Here is an 18,524-nt window from a genome sequence, read left to right as displayed (position 1 = left end):
ATGACCACCTCCTTCTCCTCAACCTCTGAAACCCCTAGGGGGCAAATCTCCTGACTGGTGCACCTGTCACCATGCAAGGCTGGTAAGGGTATGCAAATCGAAGGCTATGCTGGGGCAGCAGGGGAAGGCAGGGGGTTGCGCCAACACAGCTTTGTCTGAAAAGCAACCTGCTTGGCAAACCCAGCGGAAGCCACACCGCACAGTTGTACAGTCCCAGACGCTGCAGAGCAAGGGTGAAGCGCAGCGGGTTTTGCATCAGCAAGCGCCTCTTAACACAACATTCTCCTGGGTTCAGCAAGAGTCAGAGACCACGTACCTGTCGGGATGAACGTAGGCTGTTGCAACTGCATGTTTGCGAGGGCCTGTTGGTAGTGGAAAACACTTGGGTTAAAGACTGTGGTGGCACCGTTGTTTTTTTCAAGTGCTGGCCTCTTTGGTAAAGGTTGAAGAGCACCAGGTGGCAGGGCCTGCAAGGGGGAGGGGGGGGAGAAATAACCAGAGGTGGCAGGGGAGCAGAAAGATAGGGAGGGGAGGGAGAGAGAGAGAAAAAGAGAAACCTATATTAGGCAACAGGAAACATTACAGAGACAGAACTAGACAGGATGTGTGATCTGCAAATCACCTGCAACCGTGTTGGATCAAAAACGGAGGGGGCCGGGCGGGATCGTGATTGAATAAGAGGCAAATTCACACTGCAGGGGATAAGCAATGACTGAGGGGAAGGAAATGAAATTGTGACCCCCCCAAAAAGGGAGAAGTGCTCAAAAAGCACACCTACACTACACTACAAATTTAAGGCAATCTTTAAGTAAGTTTGACTGTCATGGTTCCCAATCATGGGGGCCATTTTTTTTTCTTCCACTGTCCATTCTTCCCAATTCGGGAGGCTGGGGCTTAAAGTGGGCAATTGCTCAGTGGCAGCAGGTAAATGGCAACCTATTCCCGATCCATGAGATGCTGGTGAAAAACTGGGAACCTCTAATATACCAAATTGTCTGCATCTTGTCCCTTGTCCCTTCCCAAACCCCTTCCTGTACTTCCCTGCCTCCTCTGAGAAAAACTTTTGACAGCTTAGTCAGTTTCAAATAGTTTTTCACTTGTAGCACAACTGCGCACTCAATGAGACCATCTTGATTTGTTTGATTTCAAAAAGGAAAGGGGGGGAAGGGGGGGAAATCAAGAACAATTTTCTTTTGGTCAGGCAGAATCAAAAGCAGTTGCAGGCAACAAGCATTAGCAGCTAAGAAAGAAAGCTGAGACAGCTATTAAAATGAGAAGATTAGCATAAGCCACAAATTTAAACCAAAAAAGTCAATGAGGACTAACTTTGGCCAACTGTACATGTGGAAATATTTGCCCCACAACCCAATTTGCAAGATTTGCTGTGGCCAGTTCTTGGATTGCGATGATGCCGCTATTATTGAAGAGAATGTTCCGTTAACACCAAAGTATTGTTAGGAGGTTGTGTCAGAGTGGCAGGCTGACTCACCTACACAATTGTGTTACCTGTCTGTATGAATAATGTTCATATATCACTCGGGGAACTGGACAACAGCCAGTCATGTGTGTCACTGGATCTACGGGGTGACACATAACAGGAACTGCGTAATTCTACTCCAAACTGGAGATGGCATGGAGGAAATCTCTCACAGCTAGGATATTACATCTGGTGTTACTTCAGAGTTCCTTCAGGGTTTATTTTTTGCATCCCCATTAACACGAAGCCCCAGTTCCTTCAGGGTTTATTTTTTGCATCCCCATTAACACGAAGCCCCAAATATCCTTGAATGAGGCTACAGAGCATTGTAAAGATTTCCCTTGCTTTTAGGAGGCAGTGGGGGTGGGTGGAAGCAGCTTAGCTGGAAGGAGGAGGACTGGGTTCAAGCAAATTTTGCGATTTTGGTCTTAAGCAAAATGCTTCGTAAACTGCTACATTCCTGAAGCCCATGGGATAGTCCAGGAAAGCCAATTCGGGTTGGCTTAAGCTGTCCGCATTTACTGTGGAAAGCTTTTGGCTGACAGAAGCTAGTAAATATTTGCCACAGATGAAATAAGCAAAGCCACTTCTCTCACTGTTCTCCAAAACAGAGGAGATTTTGTTTTTCTTCACCGGTGTGTTTAGTCTAATAGCAGGGCAATGCATGAGGACTTCGGAATCCCCCCCTTTTTTTAGCTGGGTTGTAAATTGGAAAATTAAGGAGTCCAATTAAACATTGGCTCTTTCAATCTGTTATTTTAACATACCATATATGATATGATTAACCTTGCTGAAAGGGCGTTTTCTACTGCCTGTCTCTTCCTAACAAGCAAATCTTCTCTTTTAGGCCTGTCATGTCATGGTGCTTCTAGTCAGTCAAACCTGTTTCACGGTTAGAAAATGCCTTTACCCTTATTTGTGGAATATTCCTTCCCCCCCCCGCCCCACGTTAGTCATCCCCCAAGGAACAAGTCTCAACAACCAAGCAGCACCATTGAGGTCTCAACAACTGCTAATGTTTCTTACCATTAACAACTTCATGCAGGTAATTGCCTCTCCTCCCCTGCTCTAGGGAAGAATTCACTTCATTGTAATCTTGGTGTTGCCTGTGTTTTTTTTTAATTATGCCATTTATTTTTGGACTCCGTTGAGATACCAGGACATGGTTCTCAAAAAAAAGGGGTGGGACCCCCTAAACAACCTGGGCGGTTACTGGAGGTGGTATGAATGAGCAGCCAGAGGTGGTGCATTCCCACCTCTGCCAAGCTTCAACAAACATGTACCCCTTCCCTCAATGACTTGACTGACAGCGCGGACAGCCATTCTCTAACAGTGCATTCCTAAGGAGAGTCATTTCAATGGGCTTATACTGGAGTAACTCTCCTTAGAAATGCACTGGAAGGCTCTTTTCTTTCACTCCCTTGTCCCTCCCTTCTCCTGTGCATACTAAAACTCTGTCTAGCTGCTCAGTCCTCTGGCCTTGTTTCCTTTGCTTCAGATCAACCATTTTATGGACAGAGATCCTGGCTATTTGAACATGCCTTATACCTAGTCAGATCTTGGGTCCTTTTTAGCCATGGATTACTTATTTACAACAGTGGTTTTACACCACGTTGTTGTTCCTGTTTCAACTCCTTCCTCTCCCTCAGGATGTGCAGCACCTTTACTCTTAAACCCCCCACACAAATGCTCATTGTGTTCCTCCTCTCCATTTTACATGTGCCTGGGGCAAGAACCCAGGCTTAAATATTTATTTAAAACATTTATATTCTGCCTCTTCAGAGACCACCTCGAGGAGGATAACGTAAAAGAGAGAAAGAAGCAGGGACAGGAGTCCATTTTGTTTTCTGAATAGGCATGAAATTCACCAGTGGCTGGCATTTATCTAACTACACAAAACAGGAATTTGGGCATCTCTGTTTTAGATCTGTGTAAGACAAAAAAGGGCAAGCTGGTGGTTTCTTCCCTGCTGCGCCCATATCGTTTTTGGAGAAGCAGGGCAACAACGCCCTGACCTGGATGGCCCAGGCTAGCCTGATCTCATCAGATCTCAGTGTCAGCCCTGGTTAGTATTTAGAGGGGAGACCACCAAGGAATACCAGGGTTGCTGTGCAGAGGAAGGCACTGGCAAACCACCTCTGTTAGTCTCTTGCCTTGAAAACCCCAAAAATGGGTCGCCATAAGTCGGCTGCGACTTGAAGGCACTTTACACACACACACACAGGGCAACAACATTATTACACATGCTATGTCTCAGAATCCTTTGCATCATGGCAGATTATTTTGGGATACACACGCTGCTTTGCATGGGGCGCCCACCATGCTAGACAAAGCTTGAGAAGCTAGATTTCTATAATACTTCTGGCACGGTGGGGAGTATAGGTGGGTAGCTCTGCATTATGATGTCCTAGGGAGTTGCCTAGATTCTGGAGAAGTCCCCAAAGGGTCACAGATGATACAGATCTAAGGTCTGCTTCGTACATGTAAGAGACAGATGGCAGAGCCCTGAGGTGGTTGAACGGACTGCACTACTTTAAAGTGGTGGGTGGTGATTTCCAGCTTTGCACCCTCCCTGAAAATAGAGAACTAGCACAGTAGGGAAACAGGGCTTACTCCTTCTTTTTTTTGCCTTCTGTGCTGGTTTAACACAAGGAAGCACTGTAAAATGTGACACTCCCCCACAATCTACAGTGGTGCAGCCCATTCTATCACCATGTTCTCCTGCATGTGTGAACCAGCCTTTAGTGACCCTTGGGTAGGTTGGAGCAGTTAGTTCATTCCTGATTTTGGGAGTCTCGACACAAAACTGGGAATCCCTGCTTTACATATATATGGCTCCTTCTACCCATCTACCATACATAAGCTAAGAAAAGGCTGGCTATAAAATGTATGGTTCTAATTTCCTAAAAAGAAAGAGGTAAGGGAGGCAACCAGCAGAATTTTGTCTCCTCTAATCCACTGATGGATGAAACATTTCTAAAGATCCACACAGAGAAAACAGTTTTATGCAAGATGTTGTGAATGGAAATACACAGTAACTTCAAACTTCTGACAGTTTTTGTAGAAACAGGTTTCACTTCAGTTTTAAAATGCCACAGGAGACTGCTCATCAGAGTATTGTGATGCCTGATACTTCCCAGCAGAATGTCATGGCCTAGGGGGTTGGGCTGGATGTGCAAGGTTGGATTTGGGGTTTAAAATAACCAACTGGCAACAACCACAAAAAAGGACTCGCATTTTTATTACCAACCACCTCCACTGACGCAGATGCAGCACAGAGACCAGCTGGACCTGTAGGATCTATTTAGCTAGGTGATTGGACTACTTTCATGTCAGTGTTGTAAACTAGTGCAGCCAGTCACCTATGGTAATTGGAAGTGACTCCAAGCGAGCAGGCAGGGCAAATCACTCTGGGCAGTTTTTATTCCTCAGGGTTGTGCACCTGTCTGTCCCAAACAGGTACAACTGGCAACCCAAACTGGCTGTCAAAGAGATGATGACAGGTTTCTGTGTGCAGCATAATTCATATGCCTCCACCATGGCAAAAGCCCATCTAGCTCTGTGTTAAAGGTGGACTAGTCCCTGGCGCTGAATATACCACTGGGTTTCTGGAATCATTTCCGCAGGGTCAGCATGATGGAACGAAGTGGGCCAAGGACCTTATGAGTGGGCATTCTTGATCAAAAGGTGGAGAAGGGTTGAGCACAACCAAAGAATTCCCAGATTACCTGAAGCTAGATGAAACAAAACGAATGGAATGATTCCGCTTTACGCAACCCATTCCCTTGCTGGCACCTGAGGAGGAAACTCTCCTTTGAGTATAATAACAGCCTCAGATTACAATTGCCTATGACCTCAAAAGCAATCCTCTAGCACTGCAAAGTTACTAATATTCAAATAAGTATTTCACAAGTTGGGAGCCCAGAAAGACTGGAAAATTCTTCTCTAGAATCTTGTAGGGGCTTGAACAGCCCCCCCCCCATTTTCCTTCTCTCGCCTCTTTTAATTGGTGCAAACGTTTGCCTGGCTCCTGGGTGTGTATGTGGGGGGACAACAAGCACAGTCTGTCCTCAGCACACTTTTTTTGATATTTAATTAAACTTAGCAATTAATACATTCACATCCACATCCTTCTAATATTTATGTACATTTATTTATTTAAAACATTTCTACCCTTCATCTCCTCAGACTCTAATGGGCGCCTTCACACATGCCTAATAATGCACTTTCAATCCACTTGCAATGCACTTTGAAGCTGGATTTTACTGTGTGAAATGGCAAAATTCACTTGCAAACGATTGTTAAAGTGCATTGAAAGTGCCTTATTCAGCATGTGTGAAACGTCCTAAGTATGTAGAAACTCATCCAAATCTCTCTTTCCAGAATCTCCTAAGAACTTGAGAAAGTCAATTACCCTTTATCTCTTTGTTGTCCTTTAAAATACAATGCTATACAGTCCATTCTCCAAAGCAGCCATTTTGACCAAGGGAACTGATCTCTGTAGTTTGGAGATCAGTTGTAATACTGGGAGATCTCCTGGCACCACCTAGAAGTTGGCAACCCTATGTCCTGCTCAGAAGCACAAGACCATCAGTAATAATACAGAAGATGGAGTGCAGCAGAGCAGGCCTCTTGCACTGGCTCCTCCTGTTCCTCCCCTCTTTCAACAACTAAACTGACAGCCGGTAAAACCTGTTACTGCAAAGGAGACATTTCCTCTCCCAATGCCATTTACTTTTGGTTTTAGGCTTTTCTTACTTGCTGCACAGTTTGCATTTACAACTCTGTTTCTGAAAATCCTAGGTAGGCCTCAGTGTTTATAACTTATTCACAGCAGCCTATTCTAGGGTCACTCAGGTAGCCATCTGGCACAGAACGAGGTGCATTTTTAGCCTGAAAAGATTGCCGTAGGAAAAATGTGTGGTTTGAAACCTGGCAATACTTGATAGGATATATCAGCCTATGGGAGGAGTATGCAGGTGGTACCTCCCTTTACTCCTAGCTGGGCTCTGCAGCACACAGCTGGGAATACAGGAAGGGAAGGGCCCACAGCTCAATGGCTGAGCACCTGCTTTCCATGTAGAAGGTCCAAAGTTCAACCTGGCAACTCCACTTAAAGGACCTGAGGGTCAATTTCCACAAGACAGAATTCACAGGGTATGAGGACACCGGGGACTTGGTCCAGACCCAATCTGTGAACTCCATCACAGTTCTATATTACTTGTGTGTTCTCTCTTCTCACGTGTGCTATTCCCACATGACATGGTAAACAAGGAGCTCCAGTCTATCCCCACCCCACGCACAGTTATCTCGAACAGAAAAGGTTTGGGAAAGGAACTATTTGGCTCATTGTGGAAGACCACACGGTCTTCCACAATGGGTAAAATAACTCCCCTTCCCCAACCATTTCTGCACAAGGCAACAGTGCAGGGGAGGGGGAAGGCCAAAGCGCCTTCTACACCACAGCCTGGTTCTGATCCAGAGTGGAACGGTGCACTGAGGGAAGAGCAAAGGAACATACAAGTAATGTATGACTATGACAAAGTTTATAGGTTGGGTCCAGCGTGTGTCCCCCCACCCCCCGTGCAAATTCTGTCTTGTGAATCCTCAAGTAGCAGCTGCCGCAGAAGACTTCTCTCTGCCTGATCGCTTGGAGCAACACTGCCAGTTGACAGATGCCCACTGCATAAGACATAGGGACCGGGGCTCGGCCTTGCCATAAAGCCATGCCAGACAACCCTAAACACCTTCAAAATTAGGCAAAAAAGGTGGTTTGGGTAGCTTTGTTGTTTTTGCGCCAGTGAAACGCCTTGAAGGCTTTCCGCTGTGTTTCAGACCAGAGGTGTGAAATGGATCCCGCTGTGCTTCGTGTTATAAAAATGCCACAGCTGCCACTGTTTGAAAACAGACTGATTAAAAAAACAGCGTCATAATTACATTGCTCCAAAGATGCATCTGGTCTTTTTTGGAAGGGAGGCTTCTGCTGCATCAAAAACCATTTTCAATTAAAAATGGTAGGTTACACCTTTTTTGGAGGGGAGGGGCTCATCGTGCTAGAATGAATGGGCCGAGATGTCCTTTCTAGATGGGCAGTCTCCATAGGTAAAGCACAAAATAGAACAGATGAGAAAAAATGTATTCCATGCAATCTAAAAGATGGTTACATGCAAAGCGAGAAGGTGAGAGGTCCAAGTACCAGGTCAAAGGTTGCCTCGAGGGGTCGCTTCAGTGATCGGACAGCTGGCTGAGTCTTAATTAGCAGGCAGCGAGCACATGATGGTAATGAGCCAAGGGGGGGGGTTTCAAGCACAACAACAGAAAACAGCAAGCAGAGGTGCATCAAAAAAGTACAGCGACATTGTGGAGTAGGTGAAGAGAAAAAAATAAAATGAATGCATTATACAATATATTAAAACAGACTACACATGCACAACAGAGGGGCTTTGCTACCATTAACCAGACAATCGCCCTGGCCAACCCCCTTCTCTTTGCTACGCTTTACAGAAAAAGCTGTGCCACCCACAAGGCACCAGCACTGCTGAGAACTTTGCAGCATTAGACGCTGTGGGGCTGTTTTGCAACAAGCACAGAGAACACGGAATAAATTTTGAACAAAGAATGTAGACAATATGATCTACCCTTTGTGCATTCTGGGAAATTAAAAGGTTGTTGCAAAGGGTTTATTTTTCCTTTCCTTTTTTTTTTTTTTTAAGAGGTGTTCCTAGTCCTCATGGCTGCAGGAAAAAAATCTGGAAAGATTTGTGCCTCCCCCCCCCCATACTTCTACATTATTGCAAAACCTAAATCACAAAAGCAGAATAAAAAAAATTGTGTGCAGCTAAGCAAAGACATTCAATTTATATAAAGTGCGTTCTGATGGTAGAATCTGAGGTCCCTTGGCAACTAGATATGCACAGCTTGGAATTACAGCACCACTTTTATGTCGATGCCAACCCCCAAAGCCTAAAAGCAAACAAAAGCCCTGACTTGTACCCCCCTTCATTTCCTGAACTTCAACCCCCCCACCACCACCAATGCTGCAGGAGAGCATAAGGGGTTGACTGACTTTGGGGAAATGGTGTGAGCGGGGAAGGGTTAATTCATTCCTCATGTTGTAGCACAGATGCCACACATGCAACAGACACCAGGAGCTAGTGAGTGCAAGAGCCAACGGGCCTATCCACGACAGAGGGTCACACTTCCACTCCTGCCAGCTCTCCCCACCCACTGCTTTCTGGCACAGACAGGAGCAGATGGCATTAAGGGTGGGTTTGCATATGTATGCACTAAAGTTTCATGGTCTAAATTTGACTTATGGCATAGAACCTTCCTCCAGCGCAAACACTCACACACAAATCCCTGGCTACCACTTCTTAATCATCCTAGAGGAAGCGGTGCCTGGTTCTCCAACTGCATGACAGCAGCTTTCCATGTTACTACTTCTTGTGATGACGCCTCCATTTTTTGCCTTGCAAAGTTGTGCAAACACTTCTCATGAAATGGAGCTAATTTGGCTCCCGGCCAGGCACGTGAGCTGCCTGAACCACTTCCCAGAATTTTGAAGTCTGTGGGTCTGGAGAGCAGCCAGACACAGTGATTACCCATTGAAAAGCAAGGTATGATTTCAGCACTGATAAAGGGGGGTCTCATTGGTGGGCTGCCTGGTTGGAACTCACACTTATATGTAGGGCTGAATCACCTGCTGGGCTACAGATCAGGGCAACACTCACACAGTGCCTGCGTTGTTGTGCAGTTTTCCTGTCTGCCTCTACAGGCTTCCTGCACCCATGTACCCAGATAACTTTGGGCCTCACTTTGGTCCCCCGCCCCCCATCCAAGTTTAGAAAGTAATTTGTGATGTGGCATGGAAAGCAGGGAGCAGCTGCAGTCTAGAAAACAACCACAACATCCCTTTCCTTCTGTCCACGTGGAGCTCTCTTCTTGTCATTCCACAGAAGATGAGCAAGGTAAGGGGTGCAACTCGTCCAAAGCTGGGATATTATCGGTTAAAGTCAAGAGTTTCTTTTCCTGCTCATATCTAATCAGGAATATCATTTGGGCACTAAATATCATTTGGGTATGCAGGGAGGCAGTACACTAAACCAGTATTTAGCAGCTGAAGTTTGCAGTTTCAATTCAATTGATATAGAAATGTATATGTATGTATTCTACCGTAATAGCTATTATCTTATTATTAATTACCAAATAAGTGCTTCCAATCTTTTTGCTTTTTATTGTGTTTTATAGAAGAATGATAAATTAATAACTAGGATTAGAAACCAACAATTTAAGTTTAAAGTTGATGAAGGGTGCATGTATGTATTGATGCTTGGGCACAGACATATTTCTTTCTCTGATTCCCCCCCATTCTTTTCCCTCTTGTTTTCTTTTTTCTGTACCTATATATATATATATATATATAAAAAAGGAATATCATTTGGATAACAAGGCCAACTTTTTGACCACAGCCTCTTTCCCAGATGTACCAGGGTAACTGACGACACACCTCAATCTTGAATCTGAATGGTCCTTTTTAATGTTTAAGTATGCCCCAAAGCCTGTTTTGTAACTACCTACTCTCTGAGGCATCTGTGATGAGCAAACCCTTCAGGCAGCCGATCTAGCAACCTTCTGTAAACCTTAAGAGAATTTCCCCCCCCTGAGGCTATAACTGTGCTGCCCAGTAAGGCTAGCTTAATTTTGCGTCAGGCTAGCGAGATCTACGGACATATTTATAAGGCTGCTCCAAAAGCTTGGGCGGCGCAATCAAAGCATGAAACCTTGACAAAGTTAATGAATAATGCAGAGGCTATTTGGGTGGCAAGTCCTTGGCATCGAGCGATCAATAAATATTTTAAGCAGGCTGGTTAACGGCACACCAGTAAGGCGAGTTAGGTTTACACCGGAAAGGGACAGCATGAATTAAAGATGCTCTGGGGCGCCAATGTTGCAGTTAAGATGTCAGGGATTAGGACTGATTAACAAAAGAACCCGTGAGCCGATATTTCCAAAGGCTCCTTCCGAACAAGAGTGCTTAGACTGGAGTGTCGGTCATTAAGGGGTGATCTTTTTAAATGCAAGAACCCTCATCATGACATGCTTCTTGATTCCCATGGTAATGATAAAAGGAGGGCAGTGCAGATATGAGCGTTGCCGAACAAATTGATTCATCAAGAAGCATCTTTCCAGGCAACATTGACTCTATTGGAAAGGATGTTGGTTCAGTTTTTTTTTGGGGGGGGGGGTTGTCTAATCAACATGGCTTTGTGTCTGAGGGATAACTATTTAAGCTTTATGGAGTCTCTTGTAGGCTAGAAAGTGCAATTCCCAACCAAAGTACCCTGAACGAGCAATCTTATAGAACTGAACCTTGGAAATCCCCTCCTACACCCCAGTTCAAAAGCTCAAGAATTTGCCTGTGATGACTCAGCAACTAGAAAGCTAGTGTGAAGCTGTGATTAAAGTGTTGGACTAGAACTTGGGAGATGCAGATTCAAATCCCTATCCATCCTAAAGCTCAGTGGGTGACCTTGGGCCAGTCTACCTCCCAGGGATGTTGTGAGGGTAAAGCTGGGGGAAGACAATCATGTTCCGCACCCTGGATTCAACTGAGGAGCAGTGGGATAAAACTGTTAACAGGAAGAAAATGTAATACTCCATAAACCTCTTTTTTGCCTCCCAACCCAGAGGTGCAGAGAATAATATTCATAATACAAATACACAGGAGAGGCTCAGGTCTCAGTCTAATCTTGACCTATGTTAGATCCCTGCACTCCAAAACTGTTTCCATTTAAGCTTTTGCTTTCAAAGATGTTCCAGTTCTGCTCTAGCCTAGAATACTTCTCCCCCATAAAGCCCGTTTATAAATAGTGGTGTATATGGCAAGATGTGGTGGGCCAATCTAAGGCTCTTCAAAACAGGATAACAAACCTTCACTTACACCCCTCCTCTGCTCTGTGGACCAAACACACAAAACTGAGCAAAACTGAACGGAGGTCATTCGCTTACCATTGCGGCTGCAGCAGTTTGATTCACCTGGTGTTGAGCTGCCTTGATTTTGGCTTGCAGGTGTGCAGGGGGATGAAAGTACTTGCATTTCTCCCTAGAGCATCGCCCTTTGATGTAATCCATGCAAACTGTAACAGTGTTCTCGTTTGTGTCTATCATGGCAATATCTATCGGGTGAGCGTAACGGCAGTCGTTCTCACCGCGTGTGCAATTTCCACGCTGAAACTCTCGGCAAACCTTAAAAGAAAGCCACATGATTCAAGAGGGTGGGGGGAATCAGCAACCATACTCCATTTTCATACTTCAACAATAGCTGATGGGGATCACATAAACCAAGCCAGGAGAGGATGGGGGACAGTCCAGATCCACAGAACCCGGCCACTAGTCTTAACCAAACTCCACCTTTCATTTCACCCTGTCTCTATCTCAGATCCATTTTTTAAAGGCAGCAGGAGGCAGCTCTCTATTGCAGGGGTTTACATCCTAATACTTCTTTTAACTCATGCTTCTTTCGCCTATGGAGGAGGCGCTCCTTTGCTGTGGAAGCCCACATTTCTTGGGCTCTAGGCACCTGCTTACTCAAGACCAGTATCTTTCAATGAATGGCAATGCATCTAGTGTAAGAGGAACAGGTGCTGCGGCAAAGGGCCACTTTTTATTTAGCACCTGATGGAAGAAGAATGAGTGGAAATCAGGTCTAGGATCCAAGCCAGGGTTCCTGCCATACTAGTGGTTCAGACAGATGGGCTCTTTCCTGTTCCAGAGTCTGGTAACTTCTGCCCATGTTTTTAGTTAGTGTTGTTATAAACTCTCATCATATTCAATATTTCAGGCAAAATACAGTGTTCTGATGAAAAGGAGTCTACCCTCTCTCCAATACAGAACAACCTCCATATTTTAAAATTTAGCTCTAACGAAGGCTTGTTTATAATTTTTTAAAAAGCAAATAATAATCCCTTTCAACCCAAATTTGATATGAATTAATCCATTCATTTAGCCCCCCACTCACCAAGAGGGCCCCCAAAATTCAAACAAATGCTCACACACACATGTAAGATAAAAGCTGGCTCTGTGGATACCAAACATGTGGTGTTGGTGGGATTAATTTTTTAAAAAAACCTTTCAGAGTTTGGATGGATTTTAAGTCTTCCTCCTTGATAACTCAGAAAAAAAGTCTATGCACTTTCGGATTACAGGTCAGATAACCGGTGAAGATGTGAAACTGGTGGTCTTGTTTAGAGAAACAATTGCCTAGATAAAACTTTAAAATTTCCTTCACTCAATAGAAGCTGAAGCAAGCTTACAATTGAGAGAGAGAGAGCTGCCCCAGATAACCAGTGCTTCCTCACTGGCCCCATTTCCTCTTGAGATTGACAAATGCTTAGAAGAGTGTATAGCCATTTTCTCTGCTGTTCAGAACTGCCTGGAATTCAGTGCAAGTATTCTGTGATCTTGGCAGGGAGGTGTGGCTGGGAAAATAGAGTTGGGACCCCAGCCCAAGTAAATAAGGCCTGTTGATTCAAAATCATAGTCTTGAATCAACTTATTCTTGAAGTTTCCTGTTTTTTTTTAAACCCCACAACACTCCCCCCAAAATAACAAAAACAAAAAAAAAAGGTCCTAGGGATTTGGGTCAAGTAATGGCAGTTCTGCTCTATTAACAATACTCTCAAGGGCTTTTTCTGACTCATCCTGGTAGCCAGTTACTGCATTATTCACAGTAGACTTCAACTCATGCACAACGGAAGCTGCAAAGTAATTTTGAACAAACATTGATCTAACTTATAAAAAGGATAATGCTTACTCCAACATCAATAAAGCTAGCTTTAAAAGCTTCCTTGCCTCTGAACCAGGATGCCCAAAAACATTATACTGTTATCACTGAACCAATATGTCAAAGACTTGAAAAAAAATCGGAGCATTGATTTTTTAAAAGAAAGGGAATCAAATTTTGCCCTAATAACATCCCGGCTCCAGTGAAAAATTTCCAGGGCAAGCATTCCAGACCAAATGGCTCCCACTGAAATATGGCAATAAGGGTTAGACAATGCAAATACCTCCAGTTTATCTGTCCTCATCAATTTCTGCCCAGCAGAGCCTCCCGGTACTGAAACAGTTGGGTTCCCAGATACCAGGACCGGCGTATTTGGTAACAGCTCTGCAGGAACTAAGCCCATTCCAGGAGAAACATGACTTAAGTAGGGGCTGAAAGCCATGGTGGGGCTAGTTGCAAGCGAAGGAGTCACAGGAAACGTCGTCTGTCAGCAAAGGAAACAAAGTCAGGGCAGCCTTGACTTATGCCAGTCTTTGGAAACAATTATCTGCGAGGAGAACTCCACTCCTCAGTCTATTAATTTTCTGTCATTGGCTCTTGATTCTCTCCTCCCTCTTTATTGATTCACACAAACCCGGTACATTTCAAGCACACAACATCTTTATCAGTAAGGACAAAATAACAGTCCCTGATCATTAACGGTTTAATGGCACAATTAAGGAGGCATCTCAGGCAATTAGGAGAACTCCCCCTCCCACAATCAACCAACCCTTCCACCGGCTGAAATGGAAAGAGCCAGCCAATTCTGGCCTTGAGATGAGGAGTTCTCAGGGTTCAGAGACGAGAGCACACGGCTCTTTTGTTGTCACATGCCCTCAGGAAAACAGACAGCAAAGGCCTGAAGCGTTATACGCCGCAGAACTGTATGCCGAGCTCTTTAGAAGTACCAGCAGCCTGGCTTATTGGGACTTTGCCGGCTGCCAGGTTACCATTACAAGCCACGTACTAAGACACCTTGCATGAGTCTTTCCAGCAGCATAAAAGCTAGGCCTCCGTTCTTCCATGGCTGGTATACAAGCTATACCATAATACTAGGCCTTTTCCTAAGAAGTATCTTGTCTCGTTCTTCTCTTTAATCAATAATGATGCTACAGAGCAGGTTGCTACAGACGAACATGGCCATAAGCCAAACCAAGCCAGGCAGCTGGCACAGGATAGGGCTGCTTCAGCCTTGGCCCTACAACTGTGGAATTTACAGCCCCCCAAGATCCATCAGACCAGCTCCTCCAGAAACTAGCAAAAAAGTTTTTATTCCAGAAAGCATTTGGTGCTTTGGCGCTGTTTTCTTCTGTAGGTTCTACTGCTGATTTACTGCCTGTCTGCCGATCTTTATTTTTTTTAACCTCTGCTACTTTTTAAAAGCATCTGTGCCATGGCTTTTAATCACTGCTTTTATTCTGCTACTGCTTGAGATCTTTTGGATTTTTTTTTAAAAAGCCATTTTATAATTTTATCATGTTTCCATTTTGTGATGTGAACCACTGTGTGAAAAGAAACTCGGCATAGATGCCAAGTGCTAGTCAGTGTCCCATAGTGGCAAAAGTCAAGGGTTAGGATTTGCCGAACATGGTGGCACAATTAACAAGAGCAAAAGATATTTAAATGCCTAGGTTGCTTTCCAAATGCAAGCACGAAGAGCAATGCACACATTACTCAGAAGAAATCTGGATAGGCACTTAATGAGGAGTGACAACCAATCAAGCTCCCTGGTTAGTGTAATACAGAGAATGTGTGTTACACAGAACACTTAACATCTTCCTAGATATACACTGATCCAGCCAGCTTTTTCACCTCCTTAATGCAGCCCCTGTCCCACATGGCTTTTGTCCATGCAGGCCTCACAAATCCCAGCACAGCCTTTTTGAATGATCAAAAGGGAATCCTTCCTTTTACACCACGAGAAGAGACAGCTGGATCCAACCCTTTAGGTGAACACCTATAAATGTAATATCTGAAGTGGCCTTTAAAACTAATGCATTTGAGAAGTGCCTTCTGATTTATAAGTTGGTGGAATGTCAAATTCTGACAAACTCCAGTGAGGGTCAGAGCGAAGCTGGCCCACTTGAGAATCAGGTGTTCATTACCAGCTCCCATTGATAATCTATTTGCCTCTGATGATGCCTGATCTCGTCAGATCTCAGAAGTTAACCACGGTTGGCCATGGTAAGTATTTGGATGGGCAACCTCCAAGGAACACCAGGGTTGTGACACGGAGGCAGGCAATGGCAAACCAACTCAGAATGCCTCTTACCTTGAAAACCTTGTGGGGTCACCATAAGTCAGCTGTGACTTGATGACACAAAAGAAATATAGCACAGGCAAGGAGCTATGGTCAGATCTGTGTGCATGTGGACAAACGAAGGAAGAAAATACTCAGTGTGATTCCTTCTTGATGTCTCCCAATCTCAAAAGTACCAGTGGTGAAATTTGAATTACTCCTGTTTACTCTCCTCCTTCCTGCCTGGCACTGACCAGAACAATCACAGTGAACTTGGAGAAATCCAAGCACTATGCTGCTTTCTTTTCTAAAAAGTGAAACTGGAGCACCTGTCCTACTTCTGCCACTATTACAATTGTTCGTTCTATTTTAAGACACTTGTAACCCGTTCATGGGTAATTGTGTTAGACCAAACTCTGACACAAGCTGTCAGCACTCCAAGTTTCCACACTTATGGGTACTCATATTTTTCACCAGGCACATCAGCTATACGAATTTTGTTCCACGTTACTGCACTAATAGAACTAGTTGGAAGGGTTACCATCCTCACAAGTCTGGACTATTTTCCCCAAGATAAATTTTCTCCAGTTATAGTTACAGGCTTGTTCAATTTATTTGAGCAGAAGCCCTGCTTGAGCAAGGATAACTGTAATGGGAAGTGGGAGAAGAAAAGGTGGGCACACTTTTTAATATGTCTGATATATTTTGGTTTCTTGAATACGATTTTTGTTGGTTTGTTTAACCATTCTCTCTTTGCCCCTGGGCTTTTCAGAGTTATCACCACCCACAATGCCTTGCTGAACCCGTTAGGGAAATCAAGAATCCACAGCTTTTCTTGGCATCGAATTTGGATTGCCCTTGCACAAGATTACAGTTTGTTCAGAGAATACCATATATAGCTCAGTTTGTTCCAAGGCTCAGACCGAGGACATGATTCCCTAATCCTGAGCCCAGCTCTCAGAAATGTAAAACCAAAATGGAGAAGTGTGTGCCTCTGGACACATGCAGAATGCCTCTATCCTCATCATTGAATAACCACAGCAAGATCTGCAAGCACAGGACAGGTTTCCATGGAAGCAGGCATGACTTGCAGGCTGCTCCGAACCTCGACACCTTTCAGTTTAGAAATTAAGTGTTGACTGCTGTACAACATTTCGCAGACTGGCATTGCTGGGTTCCAATTCCCATTGCAATAATGAATGTGAGCAAGAAGATTCACAGCTGCGCAATGGCGAAGTCTTTCGAAAAACAAGAGACATGAGCCAAAGCTTAAAAAAAGAAAAACAAAGGGGAGGGAAAAAAAGAAGTACATTCCCATGCTATGACGAAATCAAATTCTGAAAGCTGCTGTTTGTGCTCAGCCATAGCAATATCCAGGCACGCACTCGCTCGTAGAAACTATTAAAATTCATTGTGCTCCTGAACGCGCTCCATGTTGGTGACGCAGCTGCACTGTTTCCAGGATGCCAATCAAATGCTGAGACCAACACCAGCGCTTCCCTCTGCCAGGCGGCTCGGAAAGCGCTTGTGGGGCAGTGGGATGCGCCCACCATTCTCCTTACAATCAAAGCCTCTTTTCAAGTCCTATTTTGTTTATCGCCATTCCTCCCTTGGAGAGGAGGGTTAGGGTTACGAAGAGCTCTCCACTTTACGAAGATAACAGTGTGGCTGCCAAAGCTGGTTTAGCTTCTGCTGTTGAGGTGGAGCAGCAGTCGGATGAAACCTGGCCTACAGCCAGGTATTGACATAAAGCAGCCCAGATTTGCTTCTCTTTTAACTCTCTGAGAAATTCAATGAGACCTAGATCGTGGTTTAGAGACAGGCAGAGAGCACGTCCAGGCTAGAATTTGGGAACAATGAGTCTCAGATAAAGAGAAGGAAGGAAGAGAAAGTTTCTTGCAAATACGGAAGGCCCACTTCTTCTCCTTTCTTATTTATATAGCCATTATCATGCACGGTTCTTTATACAGCATACAAAAAAGACAGCTCTCTGCCCCAAGGAGCTTACAATCAAATATTTGCCATAAGAGACCCAAGGAAGGCTGGGGAGGGAAGTGTAGGTGGAAACAAACACCAGAAACAATGGGCAGTTTCACCTGTTTAGGCTTCCTTCCACTAAGGAAAGGGGGAGTAGAGGGTTGTGCCAAAGGCTTAATGGAAAAGGTGGGCTTTTTCTTCAGGAGGAATCGGACGCAAGAGAGAGTCCTAGAGTTGCAAACAGCCTTATAGGCTATTCAGTTCAACCCTCTGAGCAGTGCAGCGATAACAAGCTAGAGCATCCCCAATAAAGAGCTGCCCAGCCTCTGCCTAAAGACGTCTAGCAAGGGAGAACTCCTTCACCCCACCCCATACACACACGTAAGATAACTGGTTTCATTGGTGAACTGCTCTCTTAAATTAAGAAGTTTCTCCTACTGTTTAGCCACAAGCTACCCTCCTGTAACTAATGCCCATTAGATCAAGACTTGCCCTCTGGAGCAGAAAGGGTTTGCCATCTTCAGTGTGATAGTCCTCCTTGTATTTGAAAATACATGATCCTCTCTCCCCTGTCTTTTCTCCTCCAGACTAAACAGTCACCCTTCCTCATGCTCCATTGGCCACCTTCATTATCTCCCCCCTATCCACAAAACCTGTTCCACTTTGTCTTCCTCTTACTTAAATGCAGTGCGCCCGGAACTGGATGCAGTACTCCAGGTGAGGGCTTACTAGAATGGAGGAGAAAGGAACTATTTTTGTGTGTGACATGGATCCTGTATTTTTACTAATGCAGCCTAAAAACCACTCTAGCCTCTCTTTTTTTGCAGCTGCATCACACTGTCAACTTGTGTTCTCCTTCATAGCAAACCCGAGAGCCTTTTCACATTTACTCCTGCAAAACCACGTATCCCCATCCTCATCCTATATGGGCGCATGTAGTCGTTTTTGCCTGAACGCAGAACTTTGTCTTTGTCTCTGCTGAATTTAATTTGGTTAGTTTCAACCGAGCT

General features: G+C 44.6%; 1 protein-coding gene across 5 annotated transcripts in view; it reads right to left on the bottom strand.

Annotated features, from left to right (window-relative positions):
- MBNL3 (muscleblind like splicing regulator 3) overlaps positions 1 to 18,524 on the bottom strand; it is a 98,527-nt gene that overhangs the window by 11,936 nt on the left and 68,067 nt on the right. For 3 of the 5 annotated variants that reach the window (XM_056859377.1, XM_056859373.1, XM_056859374.1), the window contains exons 3-6: positions 13,543 to 13,743; positions 11,486 to 11,722; positions 7,674 to 7,727; positions 317 to 467 (exon numbers count right to left, since the gene is read on the bottom strand). In XM_056859377.1, the coding sequence (XP_056715355.1) occupies positions 317 to 467; positions 7,674 to 7,727; positions 11,486 to 11,722; positions 13,543 to 13,743 (643 nt within the window). The remainder of the gene's footprint in view (positions 1 to 316; positions 468 to 7,673; positions 7,728 to 11,485; positions 11,723 to 13,542; positions 13,744 to 18,524) is intronic. The other 2 variants (XM_056859375.1, XM_056859376.1) reach the window with 1 other exon arrangement.

The sequence above is a fragment of the Euleptes europaea genome, chromosome 13 (genome assembly GCF_029931775.1).
Source record: "Euleptes europaea isolate rEulEur1 chromosome 13, rEulEur1.hap1, whole genome shotgun sequence".
In the NCBI taxonomy this organism is placed as follows: Eukaryota; Metazoa; Chordata; class Lepidosauria; order Squamata; family Sphaerodactylidae; genus Euleptes; species Euleptes europaea.
The sequence above is the reverse complement of the archived record's forward strand: the minus strand, read 5'-3'. Positions and strand labels throughout refer to the sequence as shown.